Source organism: Bombina bombina, chromosome 3 (assembly GCF_027579735.1).
Source record: "Bombina bombina isolate aBomBom1 chromosome 3, aBomBom1.pri, whole genome shotgun sequence".
Classification (NCBI taxonomy): domain Eukaryota; kingdom Metazoa; phylum Chordata; class Amphibia; order Anura; family Bombinatoridae; genus Bombina; species Bombina bombina.
The window spans coordinates 100,182,449-100,195,440 of NC_069501.1; the positions used below are offsets into that span (position 1 = coordinate 100,182,449).

The 12,992-nt window shown below is 43.0% G+C and overlaps 1 protein-coding gene across 1 annotated transcript in view; it reads right to left on the minus strand.

The window, feature by feature from the left end:
- Positions 1 to 12,992, minus strand: part of TTC3 (tetratricopeptide repeat domain 3) — a 410,905-nt gene that overhangs the window by 34,641 nt on the left and 363,272 nt on the right. The window contains exon 38 of the mRNA XM_053705936.1: positions 705 to 806. Within this exon, the coding sequence (XP_053561911.1) occupies positions 705 to 806 (102 nt within the window). The remainder of the gene's footprint in view (positions 1 to 704; positions 807 to 12,992) is intronic.

Sequence of the window (12,992 nt, forward strand, 5' to 3'; positions counted from 1 at the left end):
AACAAATGGCAGACCTGGTATGCAAAATGGCTAAACCCCAATCCCTCTCTTTATATTCTCCCCCCCCCATCCATCTTCCACTCTCTATCAGTATAACATTTTATTATAACCATAAGCAAAACCATATACAAAAACTATATATTAAAGGGACAGTCAAGTCCAAAAAAATATTTCATGATTCAAATAGGGCATGCAATTTTAAACAACTTTCCAATTTACTTGTATCACCAATTTTGCTTTGTTCTCTTGGTATTCTTAGTTGAAAGCTAAACCTAGGAGGTTCATATGCTAAATTTCTTAGACCTTGATGGCCGCCTCTAATCTGAAAGCATTTTGACAGTTTTTTTAACAACTAGAGAGCATTAGTTCATGTGTTTCACATAGTAAATTCACATGTGTGAGCTCAATGTTATCTGAGGAGTGGGCACTGATTGGCTAAAATGCAAGTCTGTCAAATAAACTGAAATAAGGGGGCAGTCTGCAGAGGCTTAGATACAATACGTGTATTATAACTTTGTTGGTTATGCAAAACTGGGGAATGGGTGATAAAGGGATTATCTAGTTTTTTAAACAACAAAAATTCTGGTGTTGACAGTCCCTTTAAGGATATACTTATACTTATTAGATTATGTAATTTTGATAGGCAGCCGGCCAGATAGCTATAGATGATACATAATGATTTAGGATTTAAACATAGTACTTACAGGAGGAATATTCCGAATGTCCTGGAAATTAACTTGAATATCTCCCAGTGTACCCAACTTTGTGCCATTTTTCACCAATTTAATTTTCTCATCAAACTGGGCCTAGAAAAAAATAAAAATTAATAGGCAAACCAAATTAATAATAATAAAAAAATTTCATTATAGTGAGATGAGACATCACATGTGGGAATTACACTCCAGTCCACTAGGATGCAAAAACACCCCCAAAAACATACTAGAGCCTAAATCCCTCCCACTCACCCTAAATCTGCAGTCATATAAATTGTCAAGTAGATGGTGGAAAGAGAAAGGGAGGAAAGACACTAAATGACGAAAAAGAAAGGGAGGGACTTGAGATAAAACTTAGAAAATTTTGTAAAGAAGACCAAGTAGCTGCCTTAATGTTTTCTACAAAAGCCTCATTTCAGAAGGCTCACGTAGTGGAATGAGCAGTACTGTGCATAGGGGGAGTCTTCCCCCGCAAGCAGGTGTACGTTACATATTAAGGAATATGAAACTCACAAACTCAGATTGTGTAATTTTAAACAACTTTCTAATTTACTTCTATTATAAATGTGTCTTTACGTTCTTGGTATCTGTTAAAAAGCAAGGACATATGCTTTGGAACCGGACCATTTCCGGTGCACTATATGGCAACAGTTTTGCAAGAACACTAGATGGCAGCATTTAGTGCTCTGGATGCCTATCTAGGTATCTCTTCAACACAGACTATCATGGGAAAGAAGCAAATTTGATAACAAGTACATTGGAAACTTTTTTTTTTTTTTTAATTGTATGCTCTGTCTGAATCACAGAAGAAAATGTTTGGGTTTCATATTTCTTTAAACCAAGAAGTGAACTGTCATAGCGTCTGATGAACAGAGAAGAGGAAAGTCTAAAATGACCTCTATGACATAAACCTAGAATCGTAAGCTCCCACAACATGCAAGTTGTAAATCACCTGGCTGATAGTATCTGAAGACACCACCTAGGGAAGAAAGGGATAGGTAAAGCGAACAGCCAGGAGGTTGCAAGATAAAGCTGAGAGTTCAGAAACTCTTCTGACTGAAGAGATGGCTAAGAGAAAAAGAGCCTTCCAGTGAAAATAAAGGTAGAAGATCTAAACCATGAACACAAAGAAAGGGGCTTGAAAAATACCTCAAAACCAGATAAGATTTTATGGAGGAGAAACTGGGCTAATTCTGATCAGAGCCTGGATATCATGAATATTGGCAAAACTCTTAAAGTGACACTGAACCCAAAAATTTTCTTTCGTGATTCAGATGGAGTATGCCATTTTAAGCAACTTTCTAATTTACTCGTATTATCAATTTTTCTTCTCTTGCTATCTTTATTTGAAGCTAAGCTTTTTTTGGTTCAGTACTCTGGACAGCACTTTTTTTTTATTGGTGGATGAATTTATCCACCAATCAGCAAGGACAACTCAGGTTGTTCACAAAAATGGGCCGGTATCTAAACTTACATTCTTGCATTTCAAATAAAGATTCCAAGAGAATGAAGAAAATTTGATAATAGGAGTAAATTAGAAAGTTGCTTAAAATTGCATGCTCTATCTGAATCACAAAAGAAAAAATTTGGGTTCTGTGTCCCTTTAAGAAATATGGACAAAACCTGACCTTTAAGAAAACTAGCTGACAAGCCTTTCCACAAACCATCCCACAGGAATTTAAAACTAGGAATAAGAAAATAAATTTTAACGGTATCCCTAGTTAGCATAAACAATAAGCTATCAGTCAAAAAGCTTTGGGACAGCATTAGGTAAACAATCGCCAGGCCATCAAATTGAGGGATTTGAAATCCTGAGAAATCCTTGAAAAAGGAAGATCTTCTCTAAGAGGAAGTCATCAATGTGGGAAACATAAATTATCCTTACCTGATAATTTCCTTTCTTCTGTTAAGTGTGATCAGTCCACGGGTCATCATTACTTCTGGGATATTACTCCTCCCCAACAGGAAGTGCAAGAGGATTCACCCAGCAGAGCTGCATATAGCTCCTCCCCTCTACGTCACTCCCAGTCATTCTCTTGCACCCAACGACTAGATAGGATGTGTGAGAGGACTATGGTGATTATACTTAGTTTTATATCTTCAATCAAAAGTTTGTTATTTTAAAATAGCACCGGAGTGTGTTATTACCTCTCTGGCAGAGTTTGAAGAAGAATCTACCAGAGTTTTTCTATGATTTTAGCCGGAGTAGTTAAGATCATATTGCTGTTTCTCGGCCATCTGAGGAGAGGTAAACTTCAGATCAGGGGACAGCGGGCAGATGAATCTGCATAGAGGTATGTAGCAGCTTTTATTTTCTGACAATGGAATTGATGAGAAAATCCTGCCATACCGATATAATTTCATGTATGTATACTTTACACTTCAGTATTCTGGGGAATGGTACTTCACTGGAATTACACTGTAAGAAGTACATAAAACTTTTTAATAACTAAGAAATTATGTTTAACGTTTTTGCTGGAATGTAAAATCGTTTTCATTTGCTGAGGTACTGAGTGAATAAATGTTTGGGCACTATTTTTCCACTTGGCAGTTGCTTGATCTTTTTTCTGACAGTTTCTGTTCTCTCTCACTGCTGTGTGTGAGGGGGAGGGGCCGTTTTTTGGCGCTTTTGCTACGCATCAGAAATTTCAGTCAGCAGCTCATTGTATTTCCTGCATGATCCGGTTCATCTCTACAGAACTCAGGGGTCTTCAAAACTTGTTTTGAGGGAGGTAATTTCTCTCAGCAGAGCTGTGAGATTATAGTTGACTGAGATAAAAAACGTTTATTCTGTAATTTTTTTCTGCTTTCAGAATTAGTTGTCTTTTGCTAATGGGATCAAACCTTTGCTAAAGTTGTGTTGTTTACAAGGATTGAGGCTATAACTGTTTCAATTTATTAATTTTCAACTGTCATAAATCTTCTGTGCTTCTTAAAGGCACAGTACGTTTTTAATAATATTCTAATAGAATTGTATTCCAAGTTGCAAGTTTATTTGCTAGTGTGTTAAACATGTCTGATTCAGAGGAAGATACCTGCGTCATTTGTTGCAATGCCAAAGTGGAGCCCAATAGAAATTTATGTACTAACTGTATTGATGCTACTTTAAATAAAAGTCAATCTGTACAAATTGAACAAATTTCACCAAACAACGAGGGGAGAGTTATGCCGATTAACTCGCCTCACGTGTCAGTACCTGCATCTCCCGCTCGGGAGGTGCGTGATATGGTGGCGCCCAGTACAGCTGGGCGGCCATTACAGATAACTTTACAAGATATGGCCACTGTTATGACTGAAGTTTTGGCCAAATTACCAGAACTAAGAGGCAAACGTGATCACTCTGGGGTGAGAACAGAGTGCGCTGATAATATTAGGGCCATGTCAGACACTGCGTCACAGGTGGCAGAACATGAGGACGGAGAACTTCATTCTGTGGGTGACGGTTCTGATCCAAACAGACTGGATTCAGATATTTCAAATTTTAAATTTAAGCTGGAAAACCTCCGTGTATTACTAGGGGAGGTGTTAGCGGCTCTGAATGATTGTAACACAGTTGCAATACCAGAGAAAATGTGTAGGTTGGATAAATATTTTGCGGTACCGGCGAGTACTGATGTTTTTCCTATACCTAAGAGACTTACTGAAATTGTTACTAAGGAGTGGGATAGACCCGGTGTGCCGTTCTCACCCCCTCCGATATTTAGAAAAATGTTTCCAATAGACGCCACCACACGGGACTTATGGCAAACGGTCCCTAAGGTGGAGGGAGCAGTTTCTACTTTAGCTAAGCGTACCACTATCCCGGTGGAGGATAGCTGTGCTTTTTCAGATCCAATGGATAAAAAATTAGAGGGTTACCTTAAGAAAATGTTTGTTCAACAAGGTTTTATATTGCAACCCCTTGCATGCATTGCGCCGGTCACGGCTGCAGCGGCATTCTGGATTGAGTCTCTGGAAGAGAACATTAGTTCAGCTACTCTGGACGACATTACGGACAGGCTTAGAGTCCTTAAACTAGCCAATTCATTCATTTCGGAGGCCGTAGTACATTTAACTAAACTTACGGCTAAGAATTCAGGATTCGCCATTCAGGCACGCAGGGCGCTGTGGCTAAAATCCTGGTCAGCTGATGTTACTTCTAAGTCTAAATTGCTTAATATAGCTTTTAAAGGGCAGTCCTTATTTGGGCCTGGTTTGAAAGAAATTATCGCTGACATTACAGGAGGTAAAGGCCACGCCCTGCCTCAAGACAGGGCCAAACCTAAGGCCAAACAGTCTAATTTTCGTTCCTTTCGGAATTTCAAAGCAGGAGCAGCATCAACTTCCTCTGCCCCAAAGCAAGAAGGATCTGTTGCTCGCTACAGACAAAACTGGAGACCTAACCAGTCTTGGAACAAGGGCAAGCAGGCCAGGAAACCTGCTGCTGCCCCTAAAACAGCATGAATTGAGGGCCCCCGATCCGGGATCGGATCTAGTGGGGGGCAGACTTTCTCTCTTCGCCCAGGCTTGGGCAAGAGATGTCCAGGATCCCTGGGCGCTAGAGATAATATCTCAGGGATACCTTCTGGACTTCAAATACTCTCCTCCAAGAGAGAGATTTCATCTGTCAAGGTTGTCAACAATCCAGACAAAGAAAACAGAATTTATGTTTACCTGATAAATTACTTTCTCCAACGGTGTGTCCGGTCCACGGCGTCATCCTTACTTGTGGGATATTCTCTTCCCCAACAGGAAATGGCAAAGAGCCCAGCAAAGCTGGTCACATGATCCCTCCTAGGCTCCGCCTACCCCAGTCATTCGACCGACGTTAAGGAGGAATATTTGCATAGGAGAAACCATATGATACCGTGGTGACTGTAGTTAAAGAAAATAAATTATCAGACCTGATTAAAAAACCAGGGCGGGCCGTGGACCGGACACACCGTTGGAGAAAGTAATTTATCAGGTAAACATAAATTCTGTTTTCTCCAACATAGGTGTGTCCGGTCCACGGCGTCATCCTTACTTGTGGGAACCAATACCAAAGCTTTAGGACACGGATGATGGGAGGGAGCAAATCAGGTCACCTAGATGGAAGGCACCACGGCTTGCAAAACCTTTCTCCCAAAAATAGCCTCAGAAGAAGCAAAAGTATCAAACTTGTAAAATTTGGTAAAAGTGTGCAGTGAAGACCAAGTTGCTGCCCTACATATCTGATCAACAGAAGCCTCGTTCTTGAAGGCCCATGTGGAAGCCACAGCCCTAGTGGAATGAGCTGTGATTCTTTCGGGAGGCTGCCGTCCGGCAGTCTCGTAAGCCAATCTGATGATGCTTTTAATCCAAAAAGAGAGAGAGGTAGAAGTTGCTTTTTGACCTCTCCTTTTACCGGAATAAACAACAAACAAGGAAGATGTTTGTCTAAAATCCTTTGTAGCGTCTAAATAGAATTTTAGAGCGCGAACAACATCTAAATTGTGCAACAAACGTTCCTTCTTTGAAACTGGTTTCGGACACAGAGAAGGTACGATAATCTCCTGGTTAATGTTTTTGTTAGAAACAACTTTTGGAAGAAAACCAGGTTTAGTACGTAAAACCACCTTATCTGCATGGAACACCAGATAAGGAGGAGAACACTGCAGAGCAGATAATTCTGAAACTCTTCTAGCAGAAGAAATTGCAACCAAAAACAAAACTTTCCAAGATAATAACTTAATATCAACGGAATGTAAGGGTTCAAACGGAACCCCCTGAAGTACTGAAAGAACTAAGTTGAGACTCCAAGGAGGAGTCAAAGGTTTGTAAACAGGCTTGATTCTAACCAGAGCCTGAACAAAGGCTTGAACATCTGGCACAGCTGCCAGCTTTTTGTGAAGTAACACAGACAAGGCAGAAATCTGTCCCTTCAGGGAACTTGCAGATAATCCTTTTTCCAATCCTTCTTGAAGGAAGGATAGAATCTTAGGAATCTTAACCTTGTCCCAAGGGAATCCTTTAGATTCACACCAACAGATATATTTTTTCCAAATTTTGTGGTAAATCTTTCTAGTTACAGGCTTTCTGGCCTGAACAAGAGTATCGATAACAGAATCTGAGAACCCTCGCTTCGATAAGATCAAGCGTTCAATCTCCAAGCAGTCAGCTGGAGTGAGACCAGATTCGGATGTTCGAACGGACCTTGAACAAGAAGGTCTCGTCTCAAAGGTAGCTTCCATGGTGGAGCCGATGACATATTCACCAGATCTGCATACCAAGTCCTGCGTGGCCACGCAGGAGCTATCAAGATCACCGACGCCCTCTCCTGATTGATCCTGGCTACCAGCCTGGGGATGAGAGGAAACGGCGGGAATACATAAGCTAGTTTGAAGGTCCAAGGTGCTACTAGTGCATCCACTAGAGCCGCCTTGGGATCCCTGGATCTGGACCCGTAGCAAGGAACTTTGAAGTTCTGACGAGAGGCCATCAGATCCATGTCTGGAATGCCCCACAGTTGAGTGATTTGGGCAAAGATTTCCGGATGGAGTTCCCACTCCCCCGGATGCAATGTCTGACGACTCAGAAAATCCGCTTCCCAATTTTCCACTCCTGGGATGTGGATTGCAGACAGGTGGCAGGAGTGAGACTCCGCCCATTGAATGATTTTGGTCACTTCTTCCATCGCCAGGGAACTCCTTGTTCCCCCCTGATGGTTGATGTACGCAACAGTTGTCATGTTGTCTGATTGAAACCGTATGAACTTGGCCCTCGCTAGCTGAGGCCAAGCCTTGAGAGCATTGAATATCGCTCTCAGTTCCAGAATATTTATCGGTAGAAGAGATTCTTCCCGAGACCAAAGACCCTGAGCTTTCAGGGATCCCCAGACCGCGCCCCAGCCCATCAGACTGGCGTCGGTCGTGACAATGACCCACTCTGGTCTGCGGAAGGTCATCCCTTGTGACAGGTTGTCCAGGGACAGCCACCAACGGAGTGAGTCTCTGGTCCTCTGATTTACTTGTATCCTCGGAGACAAGTCTGTATAGTCCCCATTCCACTGACTGAGCATGCACAGTTGTAATGGTCTTAGATGAATGCGCGCAAAAGGAACTATGTCCATTGCCGCTACCATCAAACCTATCACTTCCATGCACTGCGCTATGGAAGGAAGAGGAACGGAATAAAGTATCCGACAAGAGTCTAGAAGTCTTGTTTTTCTGGCCTCTGTCAGAAAAATCCTCATTTCTAAGGAGTCTATTATTGTTCCCAAGAAGGGAACCCTTGTTGACGGAGATAGAGAACTCTTTTCCACGTTCACTTTCCATCCGTGAGATCTGAGAAAGGCCAGGACGATGTCCGTGTGAGCCTTTGCTTGAGGAAGGGACGACGCTTGAATCAGAATGTCGTCCAAGTAAGGTACTACAGCAATGCCCCTTGGTCTTAGCACAGCTAGAAGGGACCCTAGTACCTTTGTGAAAATCCTTGGAGCAGTGGCTAATCCGAAAGGAAGCGCCACGAACTGGTAATGCTTGTCCAGGAATGCGAACCTTAGGAACCGATGATGTTCCTTGTGGATAGGAATATGTAGATACGCATCCTTTAAATCCACCGTGGTCATGAATTGACCTTCCTGGATGGAAGGAAGAATTGTTCGAATGGTTTCCATCTTGAACGATGGAACCTTGAGAAACTTGTTTAAGATCTTGAGATCTAAGATTGGTCTGAACGTTCCCTCTTTTTTGGGAACTATGAACAGATTGGAGTAGAACCCCATCCCTTGTTCTCCTAATGGAACAGGATGAATCACTCCCATTGTTAACAGGTCTTCTACACAATGTAAGAATGCCTGTCTTTTTATGTGGTCTGAAGACAACCGAGACCTGTGGAACCTCCCCCTTGGGGGAAGCCCCTTGAATTCCAGAAGATAACCTTGGGAGACTATTTCTAGTGTCCAAGGATCCAGAACATCTCTTGCCCAAGCCTGAGCGAAGAGAGAGAGTCTGCCCCCCACCAGATCCGGTCCCGGATCGGGGGCCAACATTTCATGCTGTCTTGGTAGCAGTGGCAGGTTTCTTGGCCTGCTTTCCCTTGTTCCAGCCTTGCATTGGTCTCCAAGCTTGCTTGGCTTGAGAAGTATTACCCTCTTGCTTAGAGGACGTAGCACTTTGGGCTGGTCCGTTTCTACGAAAGGGACGAAAATTAGGTTTATTTTTGGCCTTGAAAGGCCGATCCTGAGGAAGGGCATGGCCCTTACCCCCAGTGATATCAGAGATAATCTCTTTCAAGTCAGGGCCAAACAGCGTTTTCCCCTTGAAAGGAATGTTAAGTAGCTTGTTCTTGGAAGACGCATCAGCTGACCAAGATTTCAACCAAAGCGCTCTGCGCGCCACAATAGCAAACCCAGAATTCTTAGCCGCTAACCTAGCCAATTGCAAAGTGGCGTCTAGGGTGAAAGAATTAGCCAATTTGAGAGCATTGATTCTGTCCATAATCTCCTCATAAGGAGGAGAATCACTATCGACCGCCTTTACCAGCTCATCGAACCAGAAACATGCGGCTGTAGCGACAGGGACAATGCATGAAATTGGTTGTAGAAGGAAACCCTGCTGAACAAACATCTTTTTAAGTAAACCTTCTAATTTTTTATCCATAGGATCTTTGAAAGCACAACTATCTTCTATGGGTATAGTGGTGCGTTTGTTTAAAGTGGAAACCGCTCCCTCGACCTTGGGGACTGTCTGCCATAAGTCCTTTCTGGGGTCGACCATAGGAAACAATTTTTTAAATATGGGGGGAGGGACGAAAGGAATACCGGGCCTTTCCCATTCTTTATTTACAATGTCCGCCACCCGCTTGGGTATAGGAAAAGCTTCTGGGAGCCCCGGGACCTCTAGGAACTTGTCCATTTTACATAGCTTCTCTGGGATGACCAAATTGTCACAATCATCCAGAGTGGATAATACCTCCTTAAGCAGAGCGCGGAGATGTTCCAACTTAAATTTAAACGTAATCACATCAGGTTCAGCTTGTTGAGAAATGTTCCCTGAATCTGTAATTTCTCCCTCAGACAAAACCTCCCTGGCCCCCTCAGACTGGTTTAGGGGCCCTTCAGAACCATTATTATCAGCGTCGTCATGCTCTTCAGTATCTAAAACAGAGCAGTCGCGCTTACGCTGATAAGTGTGCATTTTGGCTAAAATGTTTTTGACAGAATTATCCATTACAGCCGTTAATTGTTGCATAGTAAGGAGTATTGGCGCGCTAGATGTACTAGGGGCCTCCTGAGTGGGCAAGACTCGTGTAGACGAAGGAGGGAATGATGCAGTACCATGCTTACTCCCCTCACTTGAGGAATCATCTTGGGCATCATTGTCATTGTCACATAAATCACATTTATTTAAATGAGAAGGAACTCTGGCTTCCCCACATTCAGAACACAGTCTATCTGGTAGTTCAGACATGTTAAACAGGCATAAACTTGATAACAAAGTACAAAAAACGTTTTAAAATAAAACCGTTACTGTCACTTTAAATTTTAAACTGAACACACTTTATTACTGCAATTGCGAAAAAATATGAAGGAATTGTTCAAAATTCACCAAAATTTCACCACAGTGTCTTAAAGCCTTAAAAGTATTGCACACCAAATTTGGAAGCTTTAACCCTTAAAATAACGGAACCGGAGCCGTTTTTAACTTTAACCCCTTTACAGTCCCTGGTATCTGCTTTGCTGAGACCCAACCAAGCCCAAAGGGGAATACGATACCAAATGACGCCTTCAGAAAGTCTTTTCTATGTATCAGAGCTCCTCACACATGCCTCTCAAAAACAAGTGCGCAACACCGGCGCGAAAATGAGGCTCTGCCTATGATTTGGGAAAGCCCCTAAAGAATAAGGTGTCTAAAATAGTGCCTGCCGATATAATCTTATCAAAATACCCAGATTAAATGATTCCTCAAGGCTAAATATGTGTTAATAATGAATCGATTTAGCCCAGAAAAAGTCTACAGTCTTAATAAGCCCTTGTGAAGCCCTTATTTACTATCTTAATAAACATGGCTTACCGGATCCCATAGGGAAAATGACAGCTTCCAGCATTACATCGTCTTGTTAGAATGTGTCATACCTCAAGCAGCAAGAGACTGCTCACTGTTCCCCCAACTGAAGTTAATTCCTCTCAACAGTCCTGTGTGGAACAGCCATGGATTTTAGTAACGGTTGCTAAAATCATTTTCCTCATACAAACAGAAATCTTCATCTCTTTTCTGTTTCTGAGTAAATAGTACATACCAGCACTATTTTAAAATAACAAACTCTTGATTGAATAATAAAAACTACAGTTAAACACTAAAAAACTCTAAGCCATCTCCGTGGAGATGTTGCCTGTACAACGGCAAAGAGAATGACTGGGGTAGGCGGAGCCTAGGAGGGATCATGTGACCAGCTTTGCTGGGCTCTTTGCCATTTCCTGTTGGGGAAGAGAATATCCCACAAGTAAGGATGACGCCGTGGACCGGACACACCTATGTTGGAGAAAGAGGCGTTTCTACGCTGCGTACAAGAGCTCTTGTTAATGGGAGTAATCCATCCAGTTCCACGGTCGGAACAGGGACTAGGGTTTTACTCAAATCTGTTTGTGGTTCCCAAAAAAGAGGGAACTTTAAGACCAATCCTGGACTTAAAGATCCTAAACAAATTCCTAAGAGTTCCATCGTTCAAGATGGAGACTATTCGGACAATTTTACCTATGATCCAAGAGGGTCAGTACATGACCACTGTAGATTTAAAAGATGCTTACCTTCACATACCGATTCACAAAGATCATTACCGGTACCTAAGGTTTGCCTTCCTAGACAGGCATTACCAGTTTGTGGCTCTTCCTTTCGGATTGGCTACAGCTCCAAGAATCTTCACAAAGGTTCTGGGTGCTCTTCTGGCGGTACTAAGACCGCGGGGAATCTCGATAGCTCCATACCTAGACGACATTCTGATACAAGCTTCAAGCTTTCAAACTGCCAAGTTTCATACAGAGTTAGTACTGGCATTTCTAAGGTCACATGGATGGAAGGTGAACGAAAAGAAAAGTTCACTCGTTCCACTCACAAGAGTTCCCTTCCTGGGGACTCTTATAGATTCTGTAGAAATGAAGATTTACCTGACAGAGGACAGGCTAACAAGACTTCAAAGTGCTTGCCGCACCCTTCATTCCATTCAACACCCGTCAGTGGCTCAATGCATGGAGGTAATCGGCTTAATGGTAACGGCAATGGACATAGTACCCTTTGCACGCTTACACCTCAGACCACTGCAACTGTGCATGCTAAGTCAGTGGAATGGGGATTACTCAGACTTGTCCCCTTCTCTGAATCTGGATCAAGAGACCAGAAATTCTCTTCTATGGTGGCTTTCTCGGCCACATCTGTCCAGGGGGATGCCATTCAGCAGACCAGACTGGACAATTGTAACAACAGACGCCAGCCTTCTAGGTTGGGGTGCCGTCTGGAATTCTCTGAAGGCTCAGGGACAATGGAGTCAGGAGGAGAGTCTCCTGCCAATAAACATTCTGGAATTGAGAGCAGTTCTCAATGCACTCCTGGCTTGGCCCCAGTTGACAACTCGGGGGTTCATCAGGTTTCAGTCGGACAACATCACAACTGTAGCTTACATCAACCATCAGGGAGGGACAAGAAGCTCCCTAGCAATGATGGAAGTATCAAAGATAATTTGCTGGGCAGAGTCTCACTCTTGCCACCTGTCAGCAATCCACATCCCGGGAGTGGAGAACTGGGAGGCGGATTTCTTAAGTCGTCAGACTTTTCATCCGGGGGAGTGGGAACTTCATCCGGAGGTCTTTGCCCAAATACTTCGACGTTGGGGCAAACCAGAGATAGATCTCATGGCGTCTCGACAGAACGCCAAGCTCCCTCGTTACGGGTCCAGATCCAGGGATCCAGGAGCAGTCCTGATAGATGCCCTGACAGCACCTTGGGATTTCAGGATGGCTTACGTGTTTCCACCCTTCCCGATGCTTCCTCGATTGATTGCCAGAATCAAACAGGAGAGAGCATCAGTGATTCTAATAGCACCTGCATGGCCACGCAGGACTTGGTATGCAGACCTAGTGGACATGTCATCCTGTCCACCTTGGTCTCTACCTCTTAAACAGGACCTTCTGATACAGGGTCCTTTCAAACATCAAAATCTAACTTCTCTGAAGCTGACTGCTTGGAAATTGAACGCTTGATTTTATCAAGACGTGGGTTTTCTGAGTCAGTTATTGATACCTTAATACAGGCTAGGAAGCCTGTTACCAGAAGGATTTACCATAAG